We start from the raw sequence: 14,003 nt of genomic DNA on the forward strand, positions 1-14,003 counted from the left end.
GTGCTCAAGTGCCTGGCCTCAGTGATTTTGTCCATGGGTGCTACTGGGCTGTTGTGATCTCTTTATTTCAAGAGGAAGAAGTCTCTCTTTGAAGAAAATAGTAGTGGGAATGTCATTCTGCAGTTCTCTCAATCACCTTCCTAGATATGGACGGAGGGGGGAGGACCTAGGACTTACCACAGGGCAGGGAACCCTGACAGCTCTTTGGACTGGAGAGGGAGGGGGAAAGGAGTGGGGGGAGGGGGAGAATGGTGGGAGGAGGGGGAGAAGGGTGGGAGGAGGGGGAGGGAAATGGGAGGCTGGGAGGAGGTGGAAACTTGTTTTATTTTCTCATTTTCTCAATAAAAAAAAGATTTTAAAAAAATAAAAATAAAATCAACATTTGAATTTTTAAATCAAAACAGGTAAAACTGAGTCCTTTACCTGTTTTGTTATTGTTCTCTTTTCCTTAAGAAAGGAAAAAAGAACTAAGAGAGCTAGTGAGAGGAATGGGCTAGAATGGGGTTTTTGTTCCTTTGTGTGTATGTGCTGTGCCCCCGTATCTAAATGTTAAGTTCAGAATTAGGAACAAATGAGAAGGGCTTTGAGAGAGGACTTGTTATGCCAGCATGAGATCCAGAATCCAGATCCCCACACCCTCACACAAAGATGGGGACAGTAGTGCATGTCTATTCTATAATCTAGTGCTGGAAGGCAGACGTCCCAGGGGCTTAGTAGCTAATTAGTCCAGGCAGTTGGTGAGCCCAAAGTTTAGTGAGAGACTCTGCCTCAAAAAGTAAAGTGGAGAGCAAAAGAAGATGCCTGATAGTGATCACTTGCCTCTAATTGTGCACACTCAAGACACACACCGGTAAAATGCATGCACATAAAGTAAAACCTGAAAGAATAGATGGGATGACATCTTATGTGCTTACTTTGTTCTTTATGAGCTATCTAGGACTTCTGATATGTGTCTGTTCCATTAACTTGTGCCTTGGCCCTGTTAAACCATACGTTCTGCAGAAAAAGCAAAGTCAAACCAAATACATGTGCACACACATGTATATACACACATATGTATCTATACACGTTCACATATGGTTATATATACATTCTTGGAGAATTAGTCTAAAACAATTTTTAACTCAGCAAACATTCTGGCTGTTCTAGGAATGATTACAGTGTTTTCCAACCGTCTGGGCTGGCACAACATGGAACTACTGCTTTCCCAGTTTCAGAAGCGGCTCACGTTTGGCATCCAGAGGGAGCTGTGTGACCTCATCCGGGTGTCCTTACTGAATGCTCAGAGAGCCAGGTTCCTGTATGCCTCTGGCTTTCTCACCGTAGCAGACCTTGCCAGAGCCAACGTTGAGGAGGTGGAGGTGGTTCTGAAGAATGCTCTGCCTTTCAAAAGGTATCACAGTCTGTGTCCGCCTTAGGGCTGTTAGAAGGCAGCTCATCAACCCTAGGGCACAGGGAAATGTGGCTGCCTTTTTCTCTTGAGGGTTACTTTCTGTTTTCTGCTCATGCACTGTGTGATTGGAAAGGCGTTTGTGGAGTGCTGGGGAATCTTCCTGTGGGCTGAGTCTGAGTATGGCACCAGGCGCTCTTGGCTGTGGGAAATCTGATTCCCATGTGTTAGTTCTCCAGGGCTCATGTGTTCGGTATGCGCCTTTAAATGTTCTTTGGAACACTAGACCCTTAATGAAGTTTGTGAGGGAATGAATCCTTGATGTGTGTGTGTGGGGGGGTGGTGTTTAACAACACATAAGACTTGACTAGCATATAATCAAGGAATGACTTAATTGCTTTCTGTTTGAACACTTTCCAAAACAAAAAGATCAGGCAGACTTACAGCTCTTTACTTTCAATTACTAACAATTTTATTTTGAGGAACATTAAAAATGTATTTTAAATCAGAAAGCCCATGTCGTTTCCAGTTTATCTTCCCTTCTACTCATGATAGGCCTGACTTTTGGATTGAAGCTTTTAACAAGTGTGGTAAGGGTTGGGGTGTGACCTTTCACAAGCCTCTTGGCTTTATGTGTCTTCGGTGCTTACTTTTTAGTAATTTAAGGTTTGAGGTGGGATGACATTTAAAGGGGCAGAAAGTTGTTTTGAGTGATATTTGTTTCCGTAGCTTTTAGGTATTGAATGTAGGCCTGTGTCCACATTGTGCGTCTTTCTCTCAAGGGACATTTTCATGATATTTTAGGGTGCATGGCTTCTTATTGCATCCTTACTAATGCTGGAAAAAATTACAAAGCTTTCTGTGCCCCAAGCAGTGGTTTGAATAAAAAATGACCCCCATAGGCTCATATATTTGAATGCTTGGTCATCAGGGAGTGGTGCTGTTTGAAAAGGGTTAGGAGGTGGCCTTGTTGGAGGAAGTGTGTTACAGGGGTTCGGCTTTGTGGTTCTAAAGACCCATGCGAGGCCCAGTCTCTCTCTCTCTCTCTCTCTCTCTCTCTCTCTCTCTCTCTCTCTCTCTCTGTCTGCATACAGACAGTATGTAAAGCTCTTAGCTTTTGCTCCGGTGCCATGTGTATCACCGTGCTCCCCACATGATAATAATGGACTAAACTGAAACTGTGCGCAAGCCCTAATTAAGTTTTTCCCATGTGAGAGTTGCTCTGGTCATGGTGTTTCTTTACAGCCATGGAACAGGAACAGGGACTAAGACAGTTATATAATGAGCCAGGTTTCTGGTTTCAGTGCATGGCTCTTTTGGGAGTTAACGTCGTCTAGAAGGATACCTCTGAGCTGGTGACGGATACAAATGCTGTAGAGCCTTAGCTGTGGCAGTCTCTCATATGACTTTTTTTAACCAGTGTTCAGTTGTCAATATCTATATAGTGTATAGTAGTCCGTCTCAACTGTCTTTCTTCTAAACCCACAGGGTTTAGTGTGTGAGTTTGCAGTGCATGATATTTTTAAGGAATACATATGGGTTGTTATAGAAATTTACAGCCTTTTTATTTCATTTAGGGCATTACACAGAGTTGTGTTTACTTTAAGTCATTTAGGGGTATATTTTCAAGCCTTTTAGGAATGTAGTTTATATTTGTAAACCAATATATTTTAATTTTTCTTGACAATGTCATATCAGCTAGGGCATTGGTTGCTCTTGTGATATGAGCTATTGCATAGCTGTGGTACTTACAGGAGTGACTTTCAATCCCCTGTGCATTGCCACTGTGCTTAGTGAGCTGACCAGCTGATAATCCTCATTGCTGTCAGCTTTAGCAGCCCTCTCGAGTTCTTCAGTTAACTAACTCTGCCTTTCTCCTTTTTCATTACACATACCAATCCAATTCTTACTCCCTCCCCTCCTCCCATTCCCTCCACCTACCCCTGCCACCTCCCATCCACTCCACAGAGAGGGCAAGGTGCACTGCCCTGGGGAAGGTCCAAGGCCCTCTCCACTCTATCCAGGCTGAGCAAGGTACCCATCCAAAGAGAATAGGTTCCCAAAAAACCAATACAAGCAGTAGGAACAAATCCTGGTGCCTCTGCCAGTAGCCCTTCATGTAGTAATAGGAGCGGCGGGGCTGCGTCCCCAACACCCCAGCCGCCTGCTTTTGCCCCGAAATAACAACACACAAACTGTATTCATTTAAACACTGCTTGGCCCTTTAGCTTTTGCCCTTACTGGCTAATTCTGATATACCGATCAACCCATCTCTAATAATCTGTGAGCACCGGTCTTACCGGGAAGATTCTAGGTCGGAGCTTCATCGCGTGTGTCTGCCTGGGAGCGGGGCATGGCGTCTCTCTGAGGCGTCTGCTCCTGAGAGGAGAGCTGTGGAGTCTGAGCTCACTTCCTCTTCCTCCCAGCGTTCTGTTCTGTTTACTCCACCTACCTATGCTCTAACCAATAAAATGGGCCAAGGCAGTTCCTTTATTAGCCAATGACCTTCCTCCATCACCTTCATTCAGTCTGCCCCAGCTATGCACCGGTCTAGTTTGAACCTATGTTTATTCTTTCTCAGTCCAGCTGCTGTTGGTGAGCTCCCATTAGCTCAGGCAGACTGTTTCAGTGGGTGTCCCCATTATGGTCTTGACTTCTTTGCTCATATTCTTACTCCTCCCACTTTTCAACTGGACTTTGAGAGCTCAGTCCAGTGCTCCAGTGCGAATCTCTGCCTTTGTTTCCATCAGCTGTTGGATGAAGGTTCTATGGTGATATTTAAGATAGTCATCAGTCTGACTACAGGGCAAGGCCAGTTCGAGCACCACATCTCCTCTATTGCCTAGGATCTTAGCTGGGGTTATACTTGTGGATTTCTGGGAATTTCTCTAGAGCCAGGTTTCTTGCTAACCCCACAATGGCTCCCTCAATCAAGAGATCTCTTTCCTTGCTTTCATCTCTTTCTTTCTTCCATATCAACTATTCCATTCCCTCAAGTTTTCCTCGTCCCTCCCCTTCTCCCCTCTTCTTCCCCTTCCACCTTCCCTTCTCACTCATCCCCCATGTTCCCAATTTTGTCAGGTGATCTTGTCTATTTTGACTTTCCAGGTGGATCTATGTATGTTTTTCTTAGGGTTCACCTTGTTACTTAGCTTCTCTAGGATCATGAACAATTGGCTCATTATCCTTACAACATCCTTAGCTATCAGGGAAATGCAAATCAAAACAACTCTGAGATACCATCTTTTACCTGTTAAAATGGCTAAGATCAAAAACACAATGACAGCTTATGCTGGAGAGGATGTGGAGTAAGGGGAATACTCATCCATTGATGATGGAAATGCAAACTTGTACAGCCACTTTGGAAATCAGTATGGCAGTTTCTTAGAAAATTGGGAATCAACCTACCTTAGAATCCAGCAATACAACTTTTGGGCATATACCCAAAAGATGCTCAATCATACTACAAAAGTGTCTGTTCAACTATGTTCATAGAAGCATTATTTGTAATAGCGAAAACCTGGAAATAACCTAGATGCCCTCAATTGAAGAATGGATAAAGAAAATGTGACACATTTACACATTAGAGTACTACTCAGTGGTAAAAAACAATGACATCTTGAAATTTGCATGCAAATGGATGGAATTAGAAAACACTATCCTGAGTGAGGTAACCCAGACCCAAAAAGATGAACATGGGATGTACTCACCAAAAGTAGATATTAGCTATAGTGCTTACTCTTAACTGTTGAGCCATCTCTCCAACCTTGACCCTCAGTTTTTAAGGCTTTTGCCTCCGTCTGTCTGTATATCTCTCCCTCTCTCTCTTGCTGTGCTGACATTTCAGTTTCCTGAACCAGATCAGATAGAACGTGTTAGAGGTCTGAGTGTGAATCAGTGCATTAATTTCCCCCTTTTCTCATGTCCTTGAATAGTGCCCGAAAGGCAGTGGATGAAGAAGAGGAAGCTGCTGAAGAACGTCGCACTATGCAAACCATTTGGGTGACTGGCAGAAAGGGTTTATCTGCAAGGGAAGCAGCAGCCTTAATAGTGGAAGAAGCCAAAATGATTCTGCAGCAGGACTTAATTGAAATGGGAGTGCAGTGGGATCCAAGTTCACCCTTGAGTTCTAGCACACACTCACCCAGCAGTAGTGAGTCAGAAGTAAAGGAATGCACATTCAAATCTCAAGCTAAGAGTGCTCATAAAAAGCTGACCTCAAATAACCGAAATAGCATGAGAGCAAGTGAGTCTAGTGGTAAACACTCACTAGACACAGCACAAGGCTTAGACTCTCTCTGCTCGTTCCAGGGGGATCACGGGCATCAGTCACAATCCATTTGCAGGGTGAGAAAACGGACTTCTTTGGGTATAAAAAAAGAAAAGCTTCGGATGTCTGTGAGTGAAGGAAAACCAAGCACTAGGGATGTTATTCAAACTTTCTCTTTGGAGAAAAAAAGAAAAGCTGCTTTGAGTCCTAGTTCTGAGCAGATGAACACCAATTTTCCATCTTGTAGAGACAGAAAGTATCGAAAAAAATCTTTGGGCAGTAGTCCAGTGCACAACTCTGGGGCTGATCATCTTAGCGATGATTTCCAGGCACAGACTATGTCTAGATCTACTCTATGTGAAGACCTGTTTTCCTTAGACAAACGGAATGTGGAACTTAGAAATCCAGGCCTACTTAGAAAAAATGTATCTTTTTGTGCCAAGGAAAAATATAACAAAGCCTCATTCCCTTTACAAATGCAGCAGCCTTGCTTAAGGAAAACACCAGAAAGTGATGGTGCTATGGAGCATTCCCTTGCAGGATCTCAGAGTAAAAATGTGACTGGTGTTGCTAGCAGTGGAAGAAGATTGGCTGATACTGAGACAGGAAAGCTAGATGAGGCACTCATAGAGAACGGTACAAAAAGCCAGAATGTTGCTGTGAAACTCCGTGACACCCACCCAGTTAGCCATTGCCTGGAAAATCAGTGTGACAAACAGACAAACACTTGCACCAAACAGAAAACATTACTAGAGAGACACGTGTCCTGTGAAGCAGTTAATCATATGGGCAGAGACTCGAGTGATGTTGCGACTAGCAAATGTCAAACTATAAAGCTTAATAGTAAAGAAAATGAGTCAAATTACTGTCAGGCATTGGGAAATAACGCGGGCAGAACTGAGGCACCTACCGGATTACTGCAGTCATCTGCGGAACTCAGACAAGCAGGTGACCAGCGTGAGCATCTTGTAAGTTCTGGAGTACAAGAAAAAACAGATGCTTACACAACAAATAAAAGTGAACGTAATCATGTTTCTAACCCAGCCACCTGTGACTTTGGAGACAGCTTCTACCTGGATACTCAGTCAGAGAAAATCATTGATCAGGTGGCAGCCGAACATGCCAAGCAGGGAGCAAAGGCGGTAGGGGTCACAGAGAAGGGCTCCGGCACTCGGAACTCAGAGTGCTGTTTTCGGGATGAGGGTCACAGTACTCCAAGTGAACAGCGTTTTCCAGGAGCAGCTAACACAGACCATTTGGACAGTAAGAGTATGGCGACCGTGAAAGAAAACCCTGGAGAGGGCATTGATAGACTAACTCCAGCAAGCCTCGTCTTCCATTCTTCCCCACAGGGGGAATGTGGCCCTTGCTTTAAAGAGAGCGAGCAGTCTGTCACTGACTCCCAGTTAAACAGTTTTCTTCAAGGTTTTGAAACACAAGAAATGGTTAAACCAGTCCTACCTCTGGCTCCTCCAATGGGAACTCCTACTGGTTTGGAGGAAGAAAGTCTGCCTGAAACCAGTTTGAATATGAGTGACAGTATACTATTTGACAGTTTTGGTGAAGATGGCCTAGTAAAAGGACAGTCACCTGATGTACAGGCAAAGCAGCCCCTCCTTTCTGAAAGGACAGCAAACCATTTCAGCAATTCCCTGGGCCCAGGAGAAGAGCTGGCCATGAAGGCAAATGTGAGCGGACGTCAGGGTATTCCCCAGCTGGTGACTTGCTCCAGCGGTGAGTCTATTATATTTTCAGAGATGGATTCTACTCAGATGATTGAAGCCTTGGACAATATGGCTCCTTTTCGTGCTCAAGAGAATTGTAGCTCAGTAGCCTTTAAAACGTTAGAACTTGGTGATTCTGCAGTGCTGGGCACTGAGTGTCCCCAAGGAGAAGTGGTCAGAGGAGATGGAAACGAGAGAACCCAGAAGTCCAAACCCACTGGGACAAATATAGAGAATTCATTCACGTGGTCAGGATCATCGTTTGACTTAAGTCCAGAACTGCAAAGGGTTTTAGACAAAGTGTCTAGTCCTCTAGAAAATGAAAGGCCCAGATTAACACACGCAAACCTGCCTTGCTTTGAGGAAAACAGCACAGAGTTAGATGTGAGACAGGAAATGAATTCACATTTGGAGACCATTCAAGTTCGGAGAACTTCTCTTTTCCCCAATAATGAAGTTAAAAGCAGGCTCGAGGGGGTAGGGAATGAGACCAGGCATAGTGTGGCCTTATCTCCCTCAGCGTGTGAAGAAAGTGCCCCAGCTGATGACAATGGCCTCATTCCTCCTACACCCATTCTTGCTTCTGCTTCTAAGCTGGCATTTCCAGAGATCCTTGGAGCATCTGTGAACCGGCAGGAGGCTGGCAGTGTTTTTCTGCCAGGCGAACATTGTTTGTTTGGCTCACCTTCAGATATTCACAACCACGATTTAAGTCAAGAGTGTAAAGCCAGCGTCAAGGAGGACAGTTCTGTTGGGGACACGAGTTTTCCTCTGCAGTTCTCTCAGGATGGGCCGCACTTAACTCCAGCCTCATGCAGCCCAGAAAGCTTGGCCATAATCGATGTAGCGAGTGACCAGACTCTGTTTCAAACATTTGTAAAGGAGTGGGGATGCCAAAAGCGCTTTTCCATCTGTCTGGCTTGTGAAAAGATTAGAAGTTCGACATCTTCCAAAACCTCTACCATAGGGGGAAGGTTGAAGCAAGGTAAGGATCTTTAAATTTTTAATTTTTCTGCATTGCTGGCTTGAGATCTAAATTTTAAATTTTAGATATTATATATAATTTACTCAAATTGAATAAATATATCCATTTAATCATCTTATAGGTGGATATATGTGTAGCTTTTATTTGGCTCAGTTATTAATAATGCCCTCCATTATAAGAGGTCTGTGTAGCATGTTTTAAATTTATAAAGATAATATATGTTTTGGATGGTATCACACTTTTGAGGTACTTTAATTTACAATTGGTTTTTATTAGTCATTAGTACTTACAAATAAAAGTACATAGCAGATGGGTACTGTAGATCTGTCTCACAAAGTACTTAGCTGAACTTCCCAGGAATTGTCTCGAGTATTAGTGCTCTTGATGAATCTGTACTGAAATCCTGGTTCTAAGTCCTTACAGAGCCTCCTAGGGTTCCAGAGTTGAACCTTTGGTCAAATGATGCCATGAACATTTTGTCCTGTGACTGGGGAGTAGCCACAGTCAGCTAGTCAACCTGTTGTGGAAATCGGAGGTTTGATAGATTTCATAAAACTGTGTTTATGTTTGTCAGTAAGGTGCTACTGTTTGTCTGAAGTTCTTGGAGCATGTGCATCAATGGTAGATTCTATGCACTCTTAGTGTATAGCATTTCCTATTCCCAACCCATCAAGCATAAATTTGAGCCATGTTCTAGTCCAGGCTTCTTGTGGAGGCATAAATTCACTTAAACTTAGTAAGTATGGATTGTCTCCCTATGTTCCAGTATCTTCCAAGTATTCAGATTGTGATTGTAAATTAAATTGGTTTTTGTAAAGTTAAGTAGATGTTAATTTAGAAAAAAATATTGGCTATAAGCACAAAAATTATACTTGTTTACAATAATACTCTTGCTGCCTTTGATTAAGAATCGGTGAATTTGCCATAAAATTTTGTGTCTGTGTCCATATAGTCTTTATTTGTTATAGAACTTGAAAACATCTTTTTCCACCTAGCGGTTTCTCTTTAGTCCTTATAGACCTATTAGTTAAGCTGTGGTGCGTTGTTTGCATGGCCATAGGTATCCTAATTGATGTGAAATGCTTACGCACACCTGCAAGTGATCACCCAAATAATTCATCTTTACAATTACAGGGTTTTTGCCCAGTAAGTATTGTGCTGGCTAGTGTTTTGTCATCTTGATGTAAGCTAGAGTTATCTGGGAAACAGAACTTCAGTTGAGAAAAAACAAACAAAAAACCTGTCTCTCTCAGATTGCCTCTAGGCAAGTCTGTAGGGCATTTTCTTGGTTAATGATTGATGTGGGAAGGCACAGCCCACTGGGCCATTCCCGCTCTAGGAAGGTGTTCTTTCTGAGTGGTATAAGAAAGCAGGCTGATCAAACCATGCAGAAGAAACCATGATCTTTTCTTCAGCTCCTGCTGTTAGTTCCTGCTCTGCCTTCCCCTGGCTATAGGCCATAAGCAGTAAGCTGAAGCCAACCCTTCCCTTCCTCCAGTCACGTGTTTGTCACCAATGTAGAGTCCTAACTAGGACAAACAGGTTGTTTTGTTGTTGTTCTGCGTGTTTTGGGGACACAGTCTAGCCATATAGCCCAGGCTGGTGTTGAGTTTATAATCATCTTGCCTCTGCTTCCCAAGTGCTGAGATTGTAAAGTGTGTGCCACCATGACGGGTGAAATAAGGGCTTTGGTTATCACAGTTTTAGTAGATTACTTGATGCCTGAATGTTGGAGATCTTGTGACAGTTTTACCTTGGATTCATTTAGTCAGCTCCCCTCAGGAAACCCCTGGTGAAGATGACGGCTTTCCTGTCCACGGCTCTGACGGCATTGTGGTCGTTGGGCTAGCAGTCTGCTGGGGTGGAAAGGACGCTTACTATCTGTCACTGCAGAAGGAGCAAAAGCATTCCGGTAAGGCATTGGCACTGGGCTAAGCCACATATGCACTATGATGTCTGTTAAGGCAGTTATTTTTTTTTTAATATTTTTTGAAATTATTTGAGAATAATTTTCTGATATTATATAGACTTTATTTTTAGAATTAAAATATTAAGAGAATAGCAAATGTATGCATAATCACATATATTAACTAGAATGGATCCCTCTTTTCCTCCCTTTATCCCTCTGTTGGGTCCAAAGTAGGCTACAGAAATGGCAGTGTTACTGCCAATGTCCTAAGTGACAGTTTGGGCTCAGCTCAGGCTGGATTCTGAGTAAGTAAAAACCTAAATTCAGCATTCCTCAGAAATCTTGGGTTTCTGTTTGTCAGGAAAAGCCAGTACTTCCTCATCTGCCCCTTACAGCCACCTGTCACTGGCAGTGGACATCTGGTTGCAATTGACTCAAACAAGCCTACAGCTAGCAAAACCTCCACACTAGTTTCCAGGCTGCTCTGGCCACCACCCCACCTCTTGCTACTCTTAAATCCCAGGCTGTTCTTGTCCCCCTCCCCCCCCCCGCCCATTCTTTTCCTACTATTTTTGCTATTCTCAGCCCCTAGTAGACAGCCTAGCAGTTTGAATTCCCAGTAAACCTTTGTGTGCACAGAGTGGTCGGGTTGGCTTACACCCTCCTTCTGTTTCTCCTTTCTTGTGGTGTTGACTGAACCCAGAGCCCCATACCTGCTAGACAAGTGTTCTTCCCTGGAGCCATGCCCACGGACCTGAATAGATGCTCTTAGAAACAACCTCTTTGCACCGTACTGCCTGCTTCAGGAGGTCATTAACAAGGGACCACAGCAGTTTCTTCTTGGTCTTTCTCTTCCTGTTCTTGGGTCTGGGGTTCATCCAGGCAGGGGTAGTGCTGAGCTAGAGAACAATGTTGCTGAGTTATGGGCTGTTGGAGGCATCTTTAGCAGGGAAGGATACAATCTAGAAATGCCTTGGGATCTGATTACGTATCCACTCCTTGGCTATTTGCTTTTTATTTATTTAGTTTTATTTTTTTTATTTAAATTTATTTATTTATTAAGGATTTCTGCCTCCTCCCCGCCACCGCCTCCCATTTCCCTCCCCCTCCCCTGATCAAGTCCCCCTCCCTCATCTGCTCGAAGAGCAATCAGGGGACCTGTGGGAAGTTCAAGGACCTCCCACCTCTATCTGGACAGTGAGGATAGTACACAGTGTCAGCTCCTGAGTGAGGTCCTTCCACTCTCTTTGTAGAGCAGTGTGTTAGCTGAGTAGCCACTTGAACTTCTTTTTTTTGATACAACATTATATGTCTCGCCTTAAACTTAATTTCTAAAGCGGCTACCTTTCTTGAACTCTATTCTGAAAATAATTTTTATTGTTAGAAATCTTGGAACTTAGAATCTTCACTCACATAATGAAGTAGAATATTATAAATCTAGTCCGAACCACTATGTTTAGATTATGAAGTATTCTACATGAAGAGATTCATCATGTAGTTGCGATGACCCGAACACACAAGTGTTTGGAATCAGGTCCTTGGGTTCCTGACTCTTCTCAGTCTTTCCACTAAAGACTACTGCTTCAAATGAACGAGTCTAATTTCTACATTAAGACTTTGTTTGTCTTCCAAGAAATTAGTTCCAGTTTGGCCCCGCCTCCTCTGGATGCAACACTGACTGTGGGAGAGAGGATGGAGCGCCTTCAATCCTGCTTGCAAAATCAATCTGACAAAGAGCGCACTGTTGTCACCTATGACTTCATCCAGAGCTACAAGGTCCTCCTCCTGTCCTGTGGCGTCTCCCTGGAACCCAGCTATGAAGACCCCAAGGTTCTGTCTTACCTGTGACTTTATAGACTGCAACGTCCTTAATGCTTAGATCACTCTGCATGTCCTTAGCCTCAACAGTTTAGTGTAACATTTTCAAACAAGACACTTCTCATCCACCCAGAATATATCATTGTCTTCCAAATGCCTCTGTGGGTAAATGCAGAAATATCACAAATTCTAAACATTAAAGGTTGTGTTCTTCCTCAAAGATTAAAAAGAGGAATTTTAGTTTTAGTTATAAGTTAAGAATTTTTATACTACAGTAAATTAGAAGTGAACTATGGACTGTTAGGTTTAAGAGTACAATACAAGGGTTTTCAGCTATTGTAAGGGTATAGGAGAGTATAGAAGTGTGGAATAAGATATCAAAAGGGAGTGCTCTTAGTGAAAGATTTATGGCTGCACAACCCTGGCAGGTCCCCTGTCTCCCCTGGGAGACAGATATGTCATGTAGAGAGGGCTTGGGTATAGAGTTTATTTAGTGGGTATTGGGAACAGTATAAGAAGAAGGGGTTATAGAGGGGAGGGGAGAAGGGGAGAGAGAGAAGGGGGGACCGAGAAAGAAGAAAGAGAAGAAAGAAGAGGGAAGGAGAAAAGGTAGAGAGGCAGTAGTTACCTATTCAGAAGAGGGGGGCGGGCACTAGATCAGCTTGACTTGGTGGAAAGGTGGGGAGATTTGGGGATGGGCGGATCTTGTCTCTTAAAGGTACAGGGTACCCAGGTGACAGGGAAGGTCAGCGGAATGATAACACTTAGGGCTTAGAGGCCAATAGCATCACTAGTTCCTGAGAACAGTTTTGCACAAGATCGAAGTGGGATGTTCCTTTACGATGCTGAGACGTCAAGGAGGGATAGCTTATATTAATTATGCATAGTATACAGTTGAAACTTCAGCGCCTTACTGAGATTACTTAAAGATACTCCATGTCTTCCCATGTGTTGCTAACAGATGCATGAACTATACAGAATGGAGTTGAAAATTATACTATTTTGACCGTTATTAGCAAAATGTCAAATAGGATATTTCTTCTTTTAGAATTTTAGCTTTGAATTTCTCTCCATTTAATTTTATGTTGTCTATAGGCTTGCTATAAATTGTCTTTATTATGTGTAGATATATCCCTTGTATCCCTAGTCTCTCTAGTACTTTTATTATGAAGGGTGTTGGATTTTGTAAAAGACTTTTCAGCATCTGATGAAATGATCATGTGTTTTTTTTCCTTTCATTTTATTTATATGGTAGATTGCATTTACTGATTTTTGTATGTGAAATCATCCCTACAATCCCTACATCTCTGGGATGAAGGCTACTTGATCATGGATGAATCTTTTTGATCTGTTCTTTTATTAGGTTTGCCAGTATTTTATCAAGTATTTTTGCATCTATGTTCATAAAGGAAATTCCCTTTGTTGAGTCTTTATGTGGTTTGGGTATCAGAGTAACTGTGGCTTCATAAATGAATTGGGCAGTGTTCCTGCTTTCTGTTTTGTGGAATAATTTGAAGAATATTGGCATTGATTCTTCTTTGAAAGTCTGGTACAGTTCTGCCCTGAAACCATCTGGCCCTGGACTTTTTTGGTTGAGGGACTCTTAGTGACTACTTCTACTTTTACTAGGGCTTACAGGGGCCTTTCTTTTTTAGTAGAGTGGTGGGAATCGAATCCAGTGTTTTGTAAGCTCTTTGCCTCTAGGTTATCTCCACCAAGTTTCTGATTTCTCCAGGGTTTTGTTTTGTGTTTTGTGTGGAGAGAATTACAAAGATTATAAACTCACCTTTACTAGATTAAAAATTATCATTTAATTTTGATGTTCTGGAATTCAAGCAAGAATGTGGGTGATATGAATCTCTCATTACAGCTGCAGGAGTGTTCTAGATTACATAGGACATTCTCAT

The 14,003-nt window shown here is 42.8% G+C and overlaps 1 protein-coding gene across 1 annotated transcript in view; it reads left to right on the plus strand.

The window, feature by feature from the left end:
• Polq (DNA polymerase theta) overlaps nucleotides 1–14,003 on the plus strand; it is a 77,474-nt gene that overhangs the window by 37,017 nt on the left and 26,454 nt on the right. Inside the window, exons 15-18 of the mRNA XM_075962340.1 lie at nucleotides 1,150–1,393; nucleotides 5,326–8,369; nucleotides 10,138–10,281; nucleotides 11,912–12,108. Of these exons, the coding sequence (XP_075818455.1) occupies nucleotides 1,150–1,393; nucleotides 5,326–8,369; nucleotides 10,138–10,281; nucleotides 11,912–12,108 (3,629 nt within the window). The remainder of the gene's footprint in view (nucleotides 1–1,149; nucleotides 1,394–5,325; nucleotides 8,370–10,137; nucleotides 10,282–11,911; nucleotides 12,109–14,003) is intronic.

Source organism: Microtus pennsylvanicus, chromosome 1 (genome assembly GCF_037038515.1).
Source record: "Microtus pennsylvanicus isolate mMicPen1 chromosome 1, mMicPen1.hap1, whole genome shotgun sequence".
Classification (NCBI taxonomy): domain Eukaryota; kingdom Metazoa; phylum Chordata; class Mammalia; order Rodentia; family Cricetidae; genus Microtus; species Microtus pennsylvanicus.